The following is a 14,375-nucleotide window of genomic DNA, read 5'->3' as shown; positions in this document are numbered from 1 at the left end:
ATACTGAAATCCATATAATCACAGGTATTGGTAACCTTCAAGACACAGAGCTTAAAACAAGATCAAGAAAAGGGACTTAAGGGACCTTTATCAATTCAAGGGACCAATAGAGGTCTTCACTCGATTTTAGGGACTTTGTGGCAGCCCTGAAACTGATTATTCCTTTCCAATTAAAGACACCCCAGTACAATATTTCACTAATATGCCGTCTCGCTGCATCTTCTAGATCTTCAGCAATTGCAGAGCCTCCATTTCAGAACTCCTTAATTCATACTTTAATGCTTTCTCCTCTTTTTTGTTTACATTCCTCTTATTTTCATATCATCTATTCGATCAAATGATTCTTGTATAATTCTTGTTCACAAAGAGACGTACTATAAATCTCAGTCCAATAGAAATTTCATATTAAATAGCAACAGATGATTTGCAATATCCGGCTGTCATAAAGTTTTGTGTCAGTAAATTTCGGAATTGGCTAATAAGTTTCTATAAGTGCACTTAAGTATCCATAAACAAACTTTGCAGTAAAAACCCTTGCCTCTAAATTCGAATATGACTTTCGAAGAATTTGTCAAGTTTGTTAACTACACAAACTCTCGGCCCAAAACTCTCGGTAAAAGACTTTTTAGTGATTTATATCATTTGGTATCAAACGCTCATAACCACAACATTTGCACTGATTCAAAATGTCTTCCAAAAGGAAACATTTATAAACATCTGTTTCAGTTACAAGACAAAGCTTTTGCATTTTGTTATGAACACCCACAATGTAAAAAATAAGTTACTGTTCTATATTTTTATGGATACCAAGATTGTAAGTGGTTAATAAAAGTAGCTTAATTGAAGAGGTGCCAATTGGGATGGGAGAATTCAGGGGACAATCGCCTCTCCCCTAAATTTTGAAAAAAAATAGTTGTAATTTCATTCAAAAGGAAAACTAAGAAATCCATACCCCTCCCCATAGAAAAAAAAGTCATGAAAGAAAATTGGTGCCACTGCTTATTTGTGCAGCATATTTGCTAAATTCAATGAACTGAATTCAAATTTGCCACGCTTGGGTTCAAATATTTTAAAGATGTCAGAAAAAGCCAATCCAATACAGAAAAAAATGATTCTGTGCAAATAATCATTTTCAAAAAGAATTATTAATTTTTTTACAGAATACACAAATGCATGGAAAACCATTCCATTTACAACAGAGGATATTTACACCAAGACAATGTCGCAGCTAGATGAGCAAAGAAGACCGACTGTCCCCTGGCGCAGCCTTTGAGATGGAACCAAACTGAAGTTTTTTTCGTCAATAACATGATCTTCCTTATACTTTGGTAGTGATGGAGGGAGGGGACGAGCAAAAACCGACAATTTCTTGGGGCACCGACCATATCTCGATGCAATGCTGCGCAACTGCATCTAAAAAAATTATCGCTTTTGACTAAAGAAAGTCTTTTTAATCTAATAAACAGTTAGATAGATAGATAGATAAGATTTTATTTTCACCAAAATTTTCTTGGCACTGCCAAATTTCTTTGGTATAGTCACATTAAAAAGCGACGAAAAAAAAATTTGCATTTTTACAAAACTAGGTACAAAACTCTTCGTTAACCGCTGGTGGGCACAGCGTACCGGCTAAAGTTTGTCAACAGGCACTGCAACCCTGCGCGGGAGTCGTTTTGTTGTGGATTGAGGGGGGAAAAGGGTTTTGTGGATTGGGTGGATCAAAGATTTTCTTCCGAAATCCATGCAGAGTTTCTCTCTTCTTTTTTCCAGAGTTTGTATTTTAAACTTTGACAGCAGCTCTTCATACAACATATCTGCCTGCTTTGAAACTATCATTAGAGCTCTTTTCTGAATTCTTTCGAGCCTGGCGCTTTGCTCAGCCGTCAGTCTAAAATGCCATACAGGAGCTGCATATTCCAGAATTGGGCGAATAAAAGATGTAAATATTCGGAGGAGGTGATCTGGAGGGGCGCTATGTTTCGACATAAGCTTGAGCATCTGCAGCCCACCATTACCCCTTTTTACTAGGCCAGTTGTGTTTGCTGCCCATTTTAAATCACTGTTTAAAATAACTCCCAAGAGTTTAATCTTACCGACTTGAAGAGAATCAGAGATAGTTGGTAGGAAATTGGGTTCAGAAGAATTTAAGAATGAAATAGTTAAAATAGAAGATTTACTGTCATATTTGAAACAGAAGCTTTAGTCTTCAGATTATCACTTAAAATTTGAGCTTTGCTACATTCATTTGCTTCACAAATTTCTCCAAGGGTAAGGTCATCAAAATATTTCCAATAGACTTCTCAATCATTAGCAATATTATTAATCATGACTAGAAAAAGAATAGGACCCAGGATGGTACCTTGAGGTAAACCACAAAAAACAGGCTCAGGTTTAGGGAAAGACTTCTTATATTTTAAAATTTGGAACCTATTTATTAAAAAACTCTGAATGATATTCAAAACAGCAGGGTATACTCTAAAATCAAATAAAAGCTTAGAAATTAAAATTTTATAATCAATCAGACCGAAACCCTTTTTAAAAACAATTGTTATTAAGTTTAGCCATTTACCAGGCTCATCAACATGCTTAAAAATGAAATGTAAGACTGACTAGATAATGGGATGTTGATGTATTCTTTCTGTTACCGTACTGATGAGGATCAAGGAGGGGTTCAAGTCCAGCTTTTAGCCAATTTGCTACAAAGCTTTTGTACATTTTGCTGAACAAGGGGGTCAAAGTGATTGGTCTCACGCCGTTGAAATTAAGTTCGGTATCTTTTTTAGGGATTGGAATAACATACCCCGTTTTCCATATTTGTGGGTAAACTGAAAAAGTTGAAATGCAATTAAAAATTTGCGTTAGTGTCTTAGTCAATTTGTCAGGAAATGCTTTTATAAGTTCAATCGGAATATCAATGGGAGTTATACTAGTTCGTTTAAGTTTCTTTATTTTACTAAAAACTTGATCTTCAGAAATAGTAGGTAAAGGTATGTCATCATGTGGTATTTTCTGATACTCTTAGGTCGTTTTATTTACATCAAGAGGCAGCAAAGATTGGATTATTCTGGCCAAGTGCCCATTTAACTGGTTAGCAACTTTTTCAACATTAGAATCTGAACAAAAATCAACACCACTAGGGGATTTTCTACAAATTCGTTTTATTTCCTTATACCACATGCTAGGCTTTGATTCAAAAAGGTTATCAATTTTTTGTGGCAATAATCGTAATCAATCACGTCTGCGTGGTACCGGCGGCCGCATCGTGACACGGATTTGACAGAATTTGTGAGTACCAGCAGTCAGCACTCGGCACAATAGTTTTTTGGTTTTGACATATCACAATAGTTGCTTTGGGACTCGAGTCAAGCAGTTGCAACACTGGACAGGAAGAGTCAAGCAGTGGCAAAATTAAAGGAATGAAAGAATTACTCAATTTCAGTTTAAGTAAGGCACGTGCGCAGTCTTGAATGCAATTAAATCACACCTCAGTTACTTAGATGTTTTCACAAGGTTCTTATCATAAGATATAATCATAGAGCGATTTAACTATACTTTAGCAATAATAAGCGAGGGAAGCAAATTTCTTGCTACCTGATCCCCGCAGTTTAAAGGAGAAACCACTCCCGGCAGGTACAACGGCCCTTGAGACAAAAAGACTCCCCTCTTCTGCTCGCTTATTAATAAAATTAAATATATTTAAGTTCTTAAGTCCTTGTATGAAAATCTCTTTACTTAATAAATCACTAAGTCCCAAGGGAATATGCACTCAAATATCAAAACTATCAATTAGTCAACAAATGAAAATAATCCGATTAAGAATGAAGTTTCAATAAATGTCTATAGAGAAGTCACAACAGCTTGAGCTTACTGTATTAATAGGTTATATCCAAATTAAGGTTAAGGTAAATTAAGGAACTCGGATAAAGGATGATTTTCTGTCAAATTTTAAAGGAATTTTTTTATCTAAGAGAACAAGAAATTGGAAATTTAATTTAAATTTCATCTAACAATAATCTGAAAAATTAGTGTTTAAATCTGTGCCACTGATCAAATTTCCGTTCTGTTATCAAAAGGAGTATCCAAGCATATGCAAAAAAGCGATAAAATTTTGATACTGTTTTTACCACTTATATGTGTGAAGTTGTGTTCTCAATCTTCGTGTGCTTCAAAAACAAGAATAAAAACAAATTGGATGCCAAATATAATTTGGATAAAGTTAACAATGTTACCCCCTAATGTGAAATTCTTGTGTTTCTTTCTAATTAAAATTTTTGCACTTCTTTCTAATTTCTAATTCATAATTGCCCTTCTAATTCAGGATACAATATTTGAATTTTTTGTATATTATTCACTAAAGTTTTAAATGAATATACAGTTTAATGTTTCAATTACTTTTATTTTTTTATGCAACCATTTTGATAGTTTTAAATATGATATAAGCAAACGAATAACTGGGTTTTTCATAAATTATTTTGTGTGCTTATTTTCATAAGACAAGTTGTAAAAACTTTAAACCTCCACAGCAGTAAGAACAGTTTGGGAAACGCTGATATAAAAGATCAGCTTAGCAGATTTTTTACACAATAAGATTTAAGAAACTTTTCTGAAAACTATTAGAAATATGCTCTATTGCTAAATTTCTATAAAAAAGAAAATATTTGTCACAAATAAATAGTTTCTATTAGATTCTTTAGAGTAAAGGTGGATTTGATCCCGAAGGCACTTTCCTTGGTAGTCATCTACTTTTACTTTCTTTTCTAACCCATTTATTTAGCTAATTCTACTAATTTTTAATAAATATTTTCGATAATACAAGAAAAAAGGCACAATACGAATTCCAATATTTTCTATAAAAGAAAAATGAATTACCTGTATGCAGTCATCTTTTTGGAAAGGGGCCAAATAGACAGAAAACAGTCAGTACCACCACTAGCCAGTTGCTTTCCATTAGGGCTGAAACATAGGGAGGAGATACAGCCTTTGTGTCCACCTCTTAGCTCTCTTTCAAGAGCTGGCTCATCAAATAAGACAGACATCCTTATGTCTTAGTAATCTAAATAAGCAAAATTAAAAACTTTATAGAACGTATATTCACAAATTTCTTTATACGTAATCAAAAGGAATATGCACACACAAAAGGATACAGAAACATGTCAAGCAATATATCATGTCAACATGATATATTGAATATATCAAAGGATTCCTTAAAAAAAAACAAAAAAAACAATAAAATAGGCAACAAGTCAAAATATTTGTAATTTTATAGTAAGGGGGAGAGACCCATAAGACCAATCTTAGGGTTGAGAAAATCCCTTTCTGCATTCATATTTGGTTATGAGAATTCACCCCTACCCCATAATCTCACCCTAGAGAAACCATATGGACTCATCCTAATTTTAATGTCAAATGTACAACTATGATTCAATTACTTTTTATGATCGTTTAAAAAAAATCTAACTATATTAAAATGACAGTAGCTAGTGGGAGTGTTTGATGGCACAAGGTACATTTTTTTTTTAATATTACTGGGGTACTCATTTTCCTGGCTTGAGTGGCATGCTGAAAAAACAAAAAAAATACAGATGGTCATTTTAATTCAAAAAAAGAAAATGGGATGTAGTAATTTTATTCTTATTCAAAGTTCCATGACCACAGTATGTCAATATGTCAAACACAGGCAGCTAAATAGCGCTGTCTAAGTAAAGACTGAAGTGGGGTCTATGGACTCCCATTGTATTTTCTATTTTTAGTTTTTCACCAAGTCACTCCATATGGAATGACCCCTTTTTCTGTCCTTTTCCGAAAGACATCCAATTAGAATTTTAAGATGGCCATTTCGTTCAGTATTAGGTCCATTAACTATGACTTTGGGGAATAAATGACCCCCCACAGAACTCACGGAAAGGGCTATAGGTTACGCAATTTTTCAAGTGTTTACATATAGGATTTATTTAAGGAGAAAGAGGGGGCATGTTTGATCCTTGAGCTCCAACAGGGTTAAGAGTATTGAGGAGAATAGTGTTGAACTTCGCCTCTCAAAAATTCCCTGACGAATGTCTCCTTCATACCCTTAGGCATAGCTGCAAGGTACGATAGTAGTCACAGCAGTAGGCTAGTATTATCATAATGCCTTTTGGTCATGTATGCATCCCTCTCTTATCGAGTCCTATAAATTTCACCCTAGCATAATTAGTCATTGCTAAAATATTGCCAATATGCTTTGAATATTCATATAATTCTTGAAATTTTCCATCTTAATGCTTTTAGCCTTAAGTAGTTGCAACAGAAGTAGTAGTGGTAGTAGTAGTATTATAGCAGTAGTAGTATTATATAGTACTACCGTGTTAGTAGTAGCCTGCATATACCTTTTGGCCAGTTGATCTTCTACTTTAAGCATTCTCTGAAATTTCCAACTTAGTGCTCAAATTCATTCTTGAGATACACCATTTTGACAATCTGTTTGCACATTGTGTCTTTTGATTTAGTTCAAATTTACCCTAAAAATTCCCTCAAATTTTCATCTTCATACACTTAGCCTTTAAGAGTACTAGTGTCATAGTAGTGGTGGCAGTAGTGATATTGGTAGAAGTAATAATATTAGAAGCATCAGTATTAAAACAGTAGTAGCCTGTACATATTGTCTTTTGGTCAGTTGAGTATTCCACTCATGATGCCCCTGAATTTTCACCTTGATATGGTAAGTTGTTCCAAAAATTTTGCTGATGTGTCCTTTTGACCCCCTTTTGATGCCTTTTTCATCATAATACTCCGCCTTAAAACAAGTTGCAATCATTGTAGTAATTTGAGTAGCTTACAAACAGCAGTAGTAGCAGTAAAAGTAGTGTTAATAGAGTCATGCATATACTACCTTTTGATCAATTTATCTTCTCCTTTAGGCATTCTCTGAAAGTTCAAACTAAATATCCAAATCCAGTCTAGAGATACACCCATGTGACAATCTGCATGTACATAGTGTGTTTTGATTTAGTTCAAATTCTCCCTCAATATTCTGTTAAACTTTCACTTCGTATGCGTAGCCTTATTAGTATCAGCATCATAGGGTAGTAGTGGAAGCAGTAGTATCACTAATAGTGTTGCATTATTAGCAGTATTAACAGTTGTAGCACCAGTATCAATAGCTGTAGGAGCAGGTACATTTTGTCTATTGTTCAGTTGGACATCCCTCTCATGTTACCCCAGAAGTTCCATCTTGATATGGTAAGCCATTTCAAAACATTGGTGATGCATCACTATTAGAAATCTATATGCACATGGCATTTTGGTTTAGTTCAACTTTCCACTCAACATTTCCTCAGATTCATTTTGGTTCATTTCAATGTCGTCAGCCTTGGCAGTACTCAATAAAGAAGCAGTAGTTTTAGCGGTAGTAATAGTAGTGGTAGCAACAGTGATAGCTGTAGCAGTGGCATGCAAATATTGCCTTTTGGTCAATTCATCATCTCCCTTATCATTCCCTGACAGTTCCAAATTAATATGCCTAGTCATTCGTGATTTAAACCCATATGCACATAACATGTTTTGATTTAGTTCAACACTTCCCTTAACATTCTCTGAAAAGCTTACTTGAATACCCTTAATCTTTTTGGAGAGCAACAGTAAAACATGCCCACTTGTCTCAATAAAATATACTATAATGAACAATGAACAAATTGCCTAACTTACAACCCTTGTCCTAAGGGTTGTGTGTGTGAGGGGGGAGCCAGGGTTGACATCCCCAAAGAAATAATCACTAAACCTTCCAACAATGCTGAACAAAACAGCTGTCTCAAAATTTTACTTGAGTGGGGTGTGAAAAATGATGGGTGGGGGGTGCTTGCTATCCAGCCCCTTTTGATTCTTAAAAGAGCAATAGAACTTCCGATTTCCAATCAAACAAGCCCCATCCAAAGTTTATATGATTACACATTCCACAAAAGCCTTGAATACTCCCAGGGCAAAACTTAGAATCATATCCCAGGGCTCTGGGGGATTTTGGTAATCCAGGAATCATTTTTGTATTTTTGGGGGGCTAATTTAGTGGCAATTTCAAAATTTCTATCAGATGTATTTGGGGAAAAGAGGATGTGAGGGATATAGTAGCATATGATCACTTTTGACTCTTAAAAAGGGTGCTAGAACTTCTGATTTTGAACCGAATGATCACCATCTAAAGTTTATATGGTCACCCCTTCCATAAAAACGTTATATATTAATAATGGGCAACTAGTAGAACTTATAGCCCTTGCCCTGAAGGCTGTGGGGGAGGGTTCGTCATCCCCAAAGGCGTAACTTCTGGAATGTTCAACTATGCTGAATAAAATGGGTAAATCAAAATTTTGATAGGTTGTGTTTGGAGAAATGATGGGCATGGGGGGAGAGGGGACTGGATGCCCTCCAATCACTTTTTACTCTTACAAAGGGCACTAGAACTTTCAATTTCAAATCAAATCAAATCAGCTCCTATAGAAGTTTGTATGACAGATCTGTCTATACAAAGTGAACTGGTCAGCATTTTTATTCTAAAATGATTAGTGAATTACTCATTGTATGCTTCATGATTATTTCATGTGAGTGAACTAGTGAACATTCTAAAATGACACAAACAAACCCAAACTATTAGTCTACTAATTTCAGTCATAAGAAATGACAAACTTTTGGCCCATTTTACCCCAGAAGTTCAATTACAAGACTTTTCAGCATTCAGAATTTCAACCTTAATATTTGACCAACTCTCATCAATGTCATTTGTAACAAGTTAATTGAAACTGACTTTTACAATCTTTTCAAAGAGTGATTTGTAATTACTTCATTTTATTGTTTACAGGAAGGTTGTGTAATAGGCTAGCACAGCCCTGAAATAATTATAACATGGTTACTATTACCACTGGGTGTTATTGTTTTATTCTGTTTAAAAATATCTGGATTGCTGAGAATGACCATATCATGAATGGGTCATATCAAGAAGAAGCTAAATAAGCTGTTCCAAATATTATTTTGTTGAGACAATGGTCAGAGAATGCAGACAAAAAATGAGAATCTCCACCACAAAAGCCAGTTGATCCAAAAAAATTAAGGAAGAAAAAATGGGTTTTAATTTCAACAAAGTAATGAACAAAAAATTTAAGGAAGATTAAAGACACCAAAGAGAAAAAGACCAAAATTTGCAAAATCAAACTTCAGATAGCATTGTAGCCAAAGGAGATTTAGAGTCTAAAATATTGAAACTTCTATATGCAAAATGCAAAAAATATTGAGCATCTTTGGTTGTGTATTTTTATCCTAACAGATCAATCCAAACAATTTTCAGAGGGTTAAGATAAATGATACTAATCTTTATTATTTTTTTACATAAAAATATACTCAACTATAGCACAGTGGGGAGTTGAGGTTAAAGGAGAGCTGGTAGCCAATTATTTATATTTTTTCAGGTGATTAGCTGACAATATATTTTTTTACAACTTATGCAATATCTTCTTTTTCTGAAATCAGACAAATGGTACATTCTTGAAGTTTGTGTGTGAGACTATTTACATTGAAAATGAGAAGTATTGCATTTTTTTTTTCATTTGCCCCAGCATTGTTTTTTCATTTGCCCCCAAGTGGGGATATTGGAGGGTTTAGAGTAAGCAGGTGCTGAAAAACTGTTCATTTTTTTAGATAAAGTAATATGAAATGACAAGGAGAAAACACTAGGTGAACAAGCTATTGTAGAGGAAATATTCAAAATAAGAGAAATGCAAAGGCATCAAATAAAGAAACACTATTATGATCACTGATAGACAGCTCAGAAGCATGATAAAGTGGTGTTAGTCTGTATTCATTTGTAGTGTATTGTATTTTTTTTAACTACATATAAATCTCTGATAACAAAATTAGACGCAGAAGCTGCATTTTGTATTTTAATCTAAACAGCTAGTTTCCTGTATTTCTGGTAATCCTTCCAAGGTTGATCTGGACAGAAGTGGATGTTGACATGTAGCTGAAAGAATTTCTGCAGAATTTTCTTTTATATATCAAATTACAACCAGGTTCAGACAAAAGATGGCACACCAGGATTGGTCATTCATTGATTTTAAGAATAAGGATGAGGCTTGGCTTGAAATGAAAAGGGTTTTAATTAAAGCAACAGAAAAACATACAGTTCTGAAGCATGGGTGCTCCAAAAAGCAGATGAAAATTTACTAGATGTTTTCCAGAGAAATTGCCTATGGATTGTTCTGAGTACCTGGCTGACTGACCATATTTCTAACAGTAGGTTGTACAAAAAATGTGGTTCAACCCTGCTGTCTAGAGCTATAATGAAAGAAAGGTAGAGATAGCTAGGCCACATTCTGTGGATGAAGGATGACAGATTGCCAAAAAGTGTCTTTTTTGGCCAACCATCTAAGGTTACGTGGAAAGCAGGTTGTCCTTGTCTGGGAGGATGTCACAAATAAAGATTTAAAGGAAATGGGAACTTCCTGGGAGGGTGTAAAGAGGGAGGTCTTGAATAGATTAGGCTGGAGGAGGAGTATGCATAACTGTGTTGGCTTAGTGCTGCAGTGAGTTATTAGTAGTAGTAATTTCCTGGAAAAGAAGACCCAAAACCCTACCATTTATCACTTGTGATGCCAAGAAAGCCATGCATAAAAATAAGAAATATTGGAGCAAATACATAAGTAACCTCTCCTATGAGCAATTTAAACAAACCTGAAACTAAGTTAGGTATCTCACAAGAAAACTTCTGACAGAATATGAAGAGGGATTGCCATTTGATTCAAAATCTAACCCTAAGAGATTTTGGAAGTATGCTTCAGCTCAGAATCAAGGGAGATACTCAGTTACAGAAATACTTATGAATGACAATACAGTTAGTACCCCAAAAGATATAGCAGCTGGATTGAAAAATCAATGTAAGTCAGTTTTCAGGCCTCTAGATGATGCCCCCTTACCAAAAGCACCAGAATATTCTATTGTGGAACCTATACAAAAGATATATGTGGTTGTCTCTGATAAGGAGTCAGCTAAAGCTTCTTAATCTAAACAAACCTGTTGGCCCTAATGAAGCTCACCCATGAGTATTGAAAGAAGCTCATGAAAAAAAAGCCCTTCCTTTACAAACATGTTTTCAGAAGTCTCTTAATGCTCAGCAGATTCCCCAGGATAGGCAAAATGTTAACATTATACCTACACACAAAAAGGGGGGAAGCCACAACAGCATTTCCAATTACCAACCCATTAATCTTAAATCTGTAGCTGATAAAAGCTTAGAAGGAATTGTGAATACTCACATTGTTGGATACCTGACCACTAATCAGCTGCTTAGTGATAGTCAGCATGGCTTATTAAATGGATGCTCAGTTGTGACTAATTTGATTGATGTATACAATGATCAAGCAGCTCAAGCATACAATGATCAAGCATCTGGATCAAGCAGCTCCTGTTGACTTGGTTCTACCAGATTTTACAAAATGCTTTGATAAAGTATGTCACCCTTAACTAAGCACCAAGCTAGGCTATTAGCAATTGGAATAGCCTACATAATGAAATCATAGAGTGGATGCTTCAGTTTCTTTCCAAGAGAAAGCAAAGGGTGAATATATTTGGAAAAAACTGGACAGGTATCCTTTTCAGAAGAAGTGGAAGCATTAAATAGAGTGCCCCAAGGCATTATATTGGGTATATAGGCTATGTTAAAATTCATGATGCTAGGCCACTAAAGAAATTTATTTACACCTAGCCTAATTATTATTAGTGAATTATAGACTAACCTAGGTTTGTCTATAGCATATTAGAAGGAGTTACTTTTGGTCATTAGTTTATAGCCTATTTTATATGGCCAGTGTGCTGATTTTACTTTCTTTGTATTCTAAAATCTTGGAGGTTGATAGGCCTAAAACGTTTTAACTGATGTAAGTGCTACAGTCTCAACAGTCAGTGAAGTGTCATTCTCATGACCTAGACTGTGAAGTAAAACAGCACATAGCCTATACAAACCAGATTGTGAATCTAAAACTGATTTGTCAGAGGAAAAGGCCTTCAAAAAGGAGGTTAGCCCTTGCAAAACAATTTCAGGAAAATGCCAATTCTTCAAATCTTTTACTGTTGTTGATTATTACCGTCTTCTCTAGAATCAGCTTCTCTTGAGACAATCTTCCTTTTACTGAGAAGACATGCAAGCGTATTTTAAAGTTTTGAATATAATGCAGTGTTGCCTATGATAATGATCTTATAACATAGTTAATAGACAAAGTACGTAACTGACAGATTACAAAAAGTAAAGAAGCTTGCCATTGATATTAATACATGAATTTATTGACTCAATACAATGAACAGTTCTTCTGATTATCCTTTTTTGGGAAACTCAAACAACTATAAACTAAATCAATAAGCAAAAAAATACATATAAACAATTCAATGAGAAAGCAGATAATGAGCAAATAATAAGCAGGGGTGGACATTTTGCAAAGTTCCAACATTTCATACAACACAACAACAAGATGATAATACACCCCGACGGATATCAAAACTCAGTAATTAGGCTGATGTGGCTTACACATTGGCTTATGTAAACTTTAGACAAGCAACTTTTAGTTAAGAGTGCCATTATTTGATGAGAATTAACTCTTTCTGTTTGTGTAGGGACAAAGTACGTAACTGACAGATTACAAAAAGTAAAGAAGCTTGCCATTGATATTAATACATGAATTTATTGACTCAATACAATGCACAGTTCTTCTGATTATCCTTTTTTGGGAAACTCAAACAACTATAAACTAAATCAATAAGCAAAAAAATACATATAAACAATTCAATGAGAAAGCAGATAATGAGCAAATAATAAGCAGGGGTGGACATTTTGCAAAGTTCCAACATTTCATACAACACAACAACAAGATGATAATACACCCCGACGGATATCAAAACTCAGTAATTAGGCTGATGTGGCTTACACATTGGCTTATGTAAACTTTAGACATGCAACTTTTAGTTAAGAGTGCCATTATTTGATGAGAATTAACTCTTTCTGTTTGTGTAGGGACAAAGTACGTAACTGACAGATTACAAAAAGTAAAGAAGCTTGCCATTGATATTAATACATGAATTTATTGACTCAATACAATGCACAGTTCTTCTGATTATCCTTTTTTGGGAAACTCAAACAACTATAAACTAAATCAATAAGCAAAAAAATACATATAAATAATTCAATGAGAAAGCAGATAATGAGCAAATAATAAGCAGGGGTGGACATTTTGCAAAGTTCCAACATTTCATACAACACAACAACAAGATGATAATACACCCCGACGGATATCAAAACTCAGTAATTAGGCTGATGTGGCTTACACATTGGCTTATGTAAACTTTAGACAAGCAACTTTTAGTTAAGAGTGCCATTATTTGATGAGAATTAACTCTTTCTGTTTGTGTTGGGGCTACTAATTCACAAATATGGGGTAGGGGGGCTTCTTGCCCCTTTTATTTTTTTTTCTCAGATAAATTACCTTTTTTCTTTTCACATTCACCTATATCTGCGTTCTGATTTGCCTATAATATAATTTTCTATTACAAGTTAAAGTCCAGTTGCTAAGTCAGTGGTGATGCAATAAGTAAACTTTTGGCCTTGAATCTATTTCTGTCCTCTTGGATGTGGCTATTGATACTTAAAGGTATTCAAAAATGACTTTTAAACTATTATTTATAGGACTGGCTATGGTCAATCTAGGGTTCACCCTTACACAAAGTTTTTTTGTTCAGAAGTGTTGATTCTATTTTAGTCCATTTTCAGTGTTTGCATAGTTCGTTCCCAGACTGCAAAGTCTGTTTTCAGAGTTGATAGATATATGTTTTGTTGGCGTGACCTTTGGGAGACTGCAAGTGAGGTATTTACTATAACCTTGTAACATTATTTTCCCCAAACCCAGGCAGGGTAGGAAAATAGTTAACGAGAAATAACGTAATTCTTATATCGACAGAAAGTTCCATTTACCCTCCAAAGAGATAGCTAGAGATACTAATGGTGACGCAGGTTGTGGAAAACTGAGCCCTTTGTTCAGCCTTTTCAATTGTTCGATCACATTACCCTATTCTATCAAGACCGCCAGTGCACTGGTGCAGTGTTAGAGGGATCAAGCTGCTGGTAGCTCCGAAGTGACCAGTGCGAACAGTGTTGCCAGCGGTGGCCCCAGGTATAATTGTGGTACTAGCGGTGGTTATATTATAACAGTGGTGGTCTCGCACATACGAGTGGTGTCAGTGGTGGTCCTACTCATATAACATAAAAGGATTTTTAAGTACAAAAAATATATTTTCTACAAATCAAGGAGTGGGACCAATTTCTCCCTAATTGGGCTAATCATTTTTAGCTGAAGCAGTGTGCGAAATTCTTATAT

The 14,375-nt window shown here is 34.8% G+C and overlaps 1 protein-coding gene and 1 long non-coding RNA gene across 2 annotated transcripts in view; one reads left to right on the top strand and one right to left on the bottom strand.

The window, feature by feature from the left end:
• LOC136040667 (POC1 centriolar protein homolog A-like) overlaps positions 1-12,189 on the bottom strand; it is a 50,594-nt gene extending 38,405 nt beyond the window's left edge. Inside the window, exons 1-2 of the mRNA XM_065724960.1 lie at positions 12,099-12,189; positions 4,870-5,053 (exon numbers count right to left, since the gene is read on the bottom strand). Of these exons, the coding sequence (XP_065581032.1) occupies positions 4,870-5,036 (167 nt within the window). The 5' untranslated portion in view covers positions 5,037-5,053; positions 12,099-12,189. The remainder of the gene's footprint in view (positions 1-4,869; positions 5,054-12,098) is intronic.
• Positions 12,190-13,638: 1,449 nt separating this feature from the next.
• LOC136040600 (uncharacterized) overlaps positions 13,639-14,375 on the top strand; it is a 64,868-nt gene continuing 64,131 nt past the window's right edge. The window contains exon 1 of the long non-coding RNA XR_010620823.1: positions 13,639-13,652. This is a non-coding gene — a long non-coding RNA (uncharacterized LOC136040600). The remainder of the gene's footprint in view (positions 13,653-14,375) is intronic.

The sequence above is a fragment of the Artemia franciscana genome, chromosome 21, assembly GCF_032884065.1.
Source record: "Artemia franciscana chromosome 21, ASM3288406v1, whole genome shotgun sequence".
Taxonomy (NCBI): domain Eukaryota; kingdom Metazoa; phylum Arthropoda; class Branchiopoda; order Anostraca; family Artemiidae; genus Artemia; species Artemia franciscana.
The sequence above is the reverse complement of the archived record's forward strand: the minus strand, read 5'-3'. Positions and strand labels throughout refer to the sequence as shown.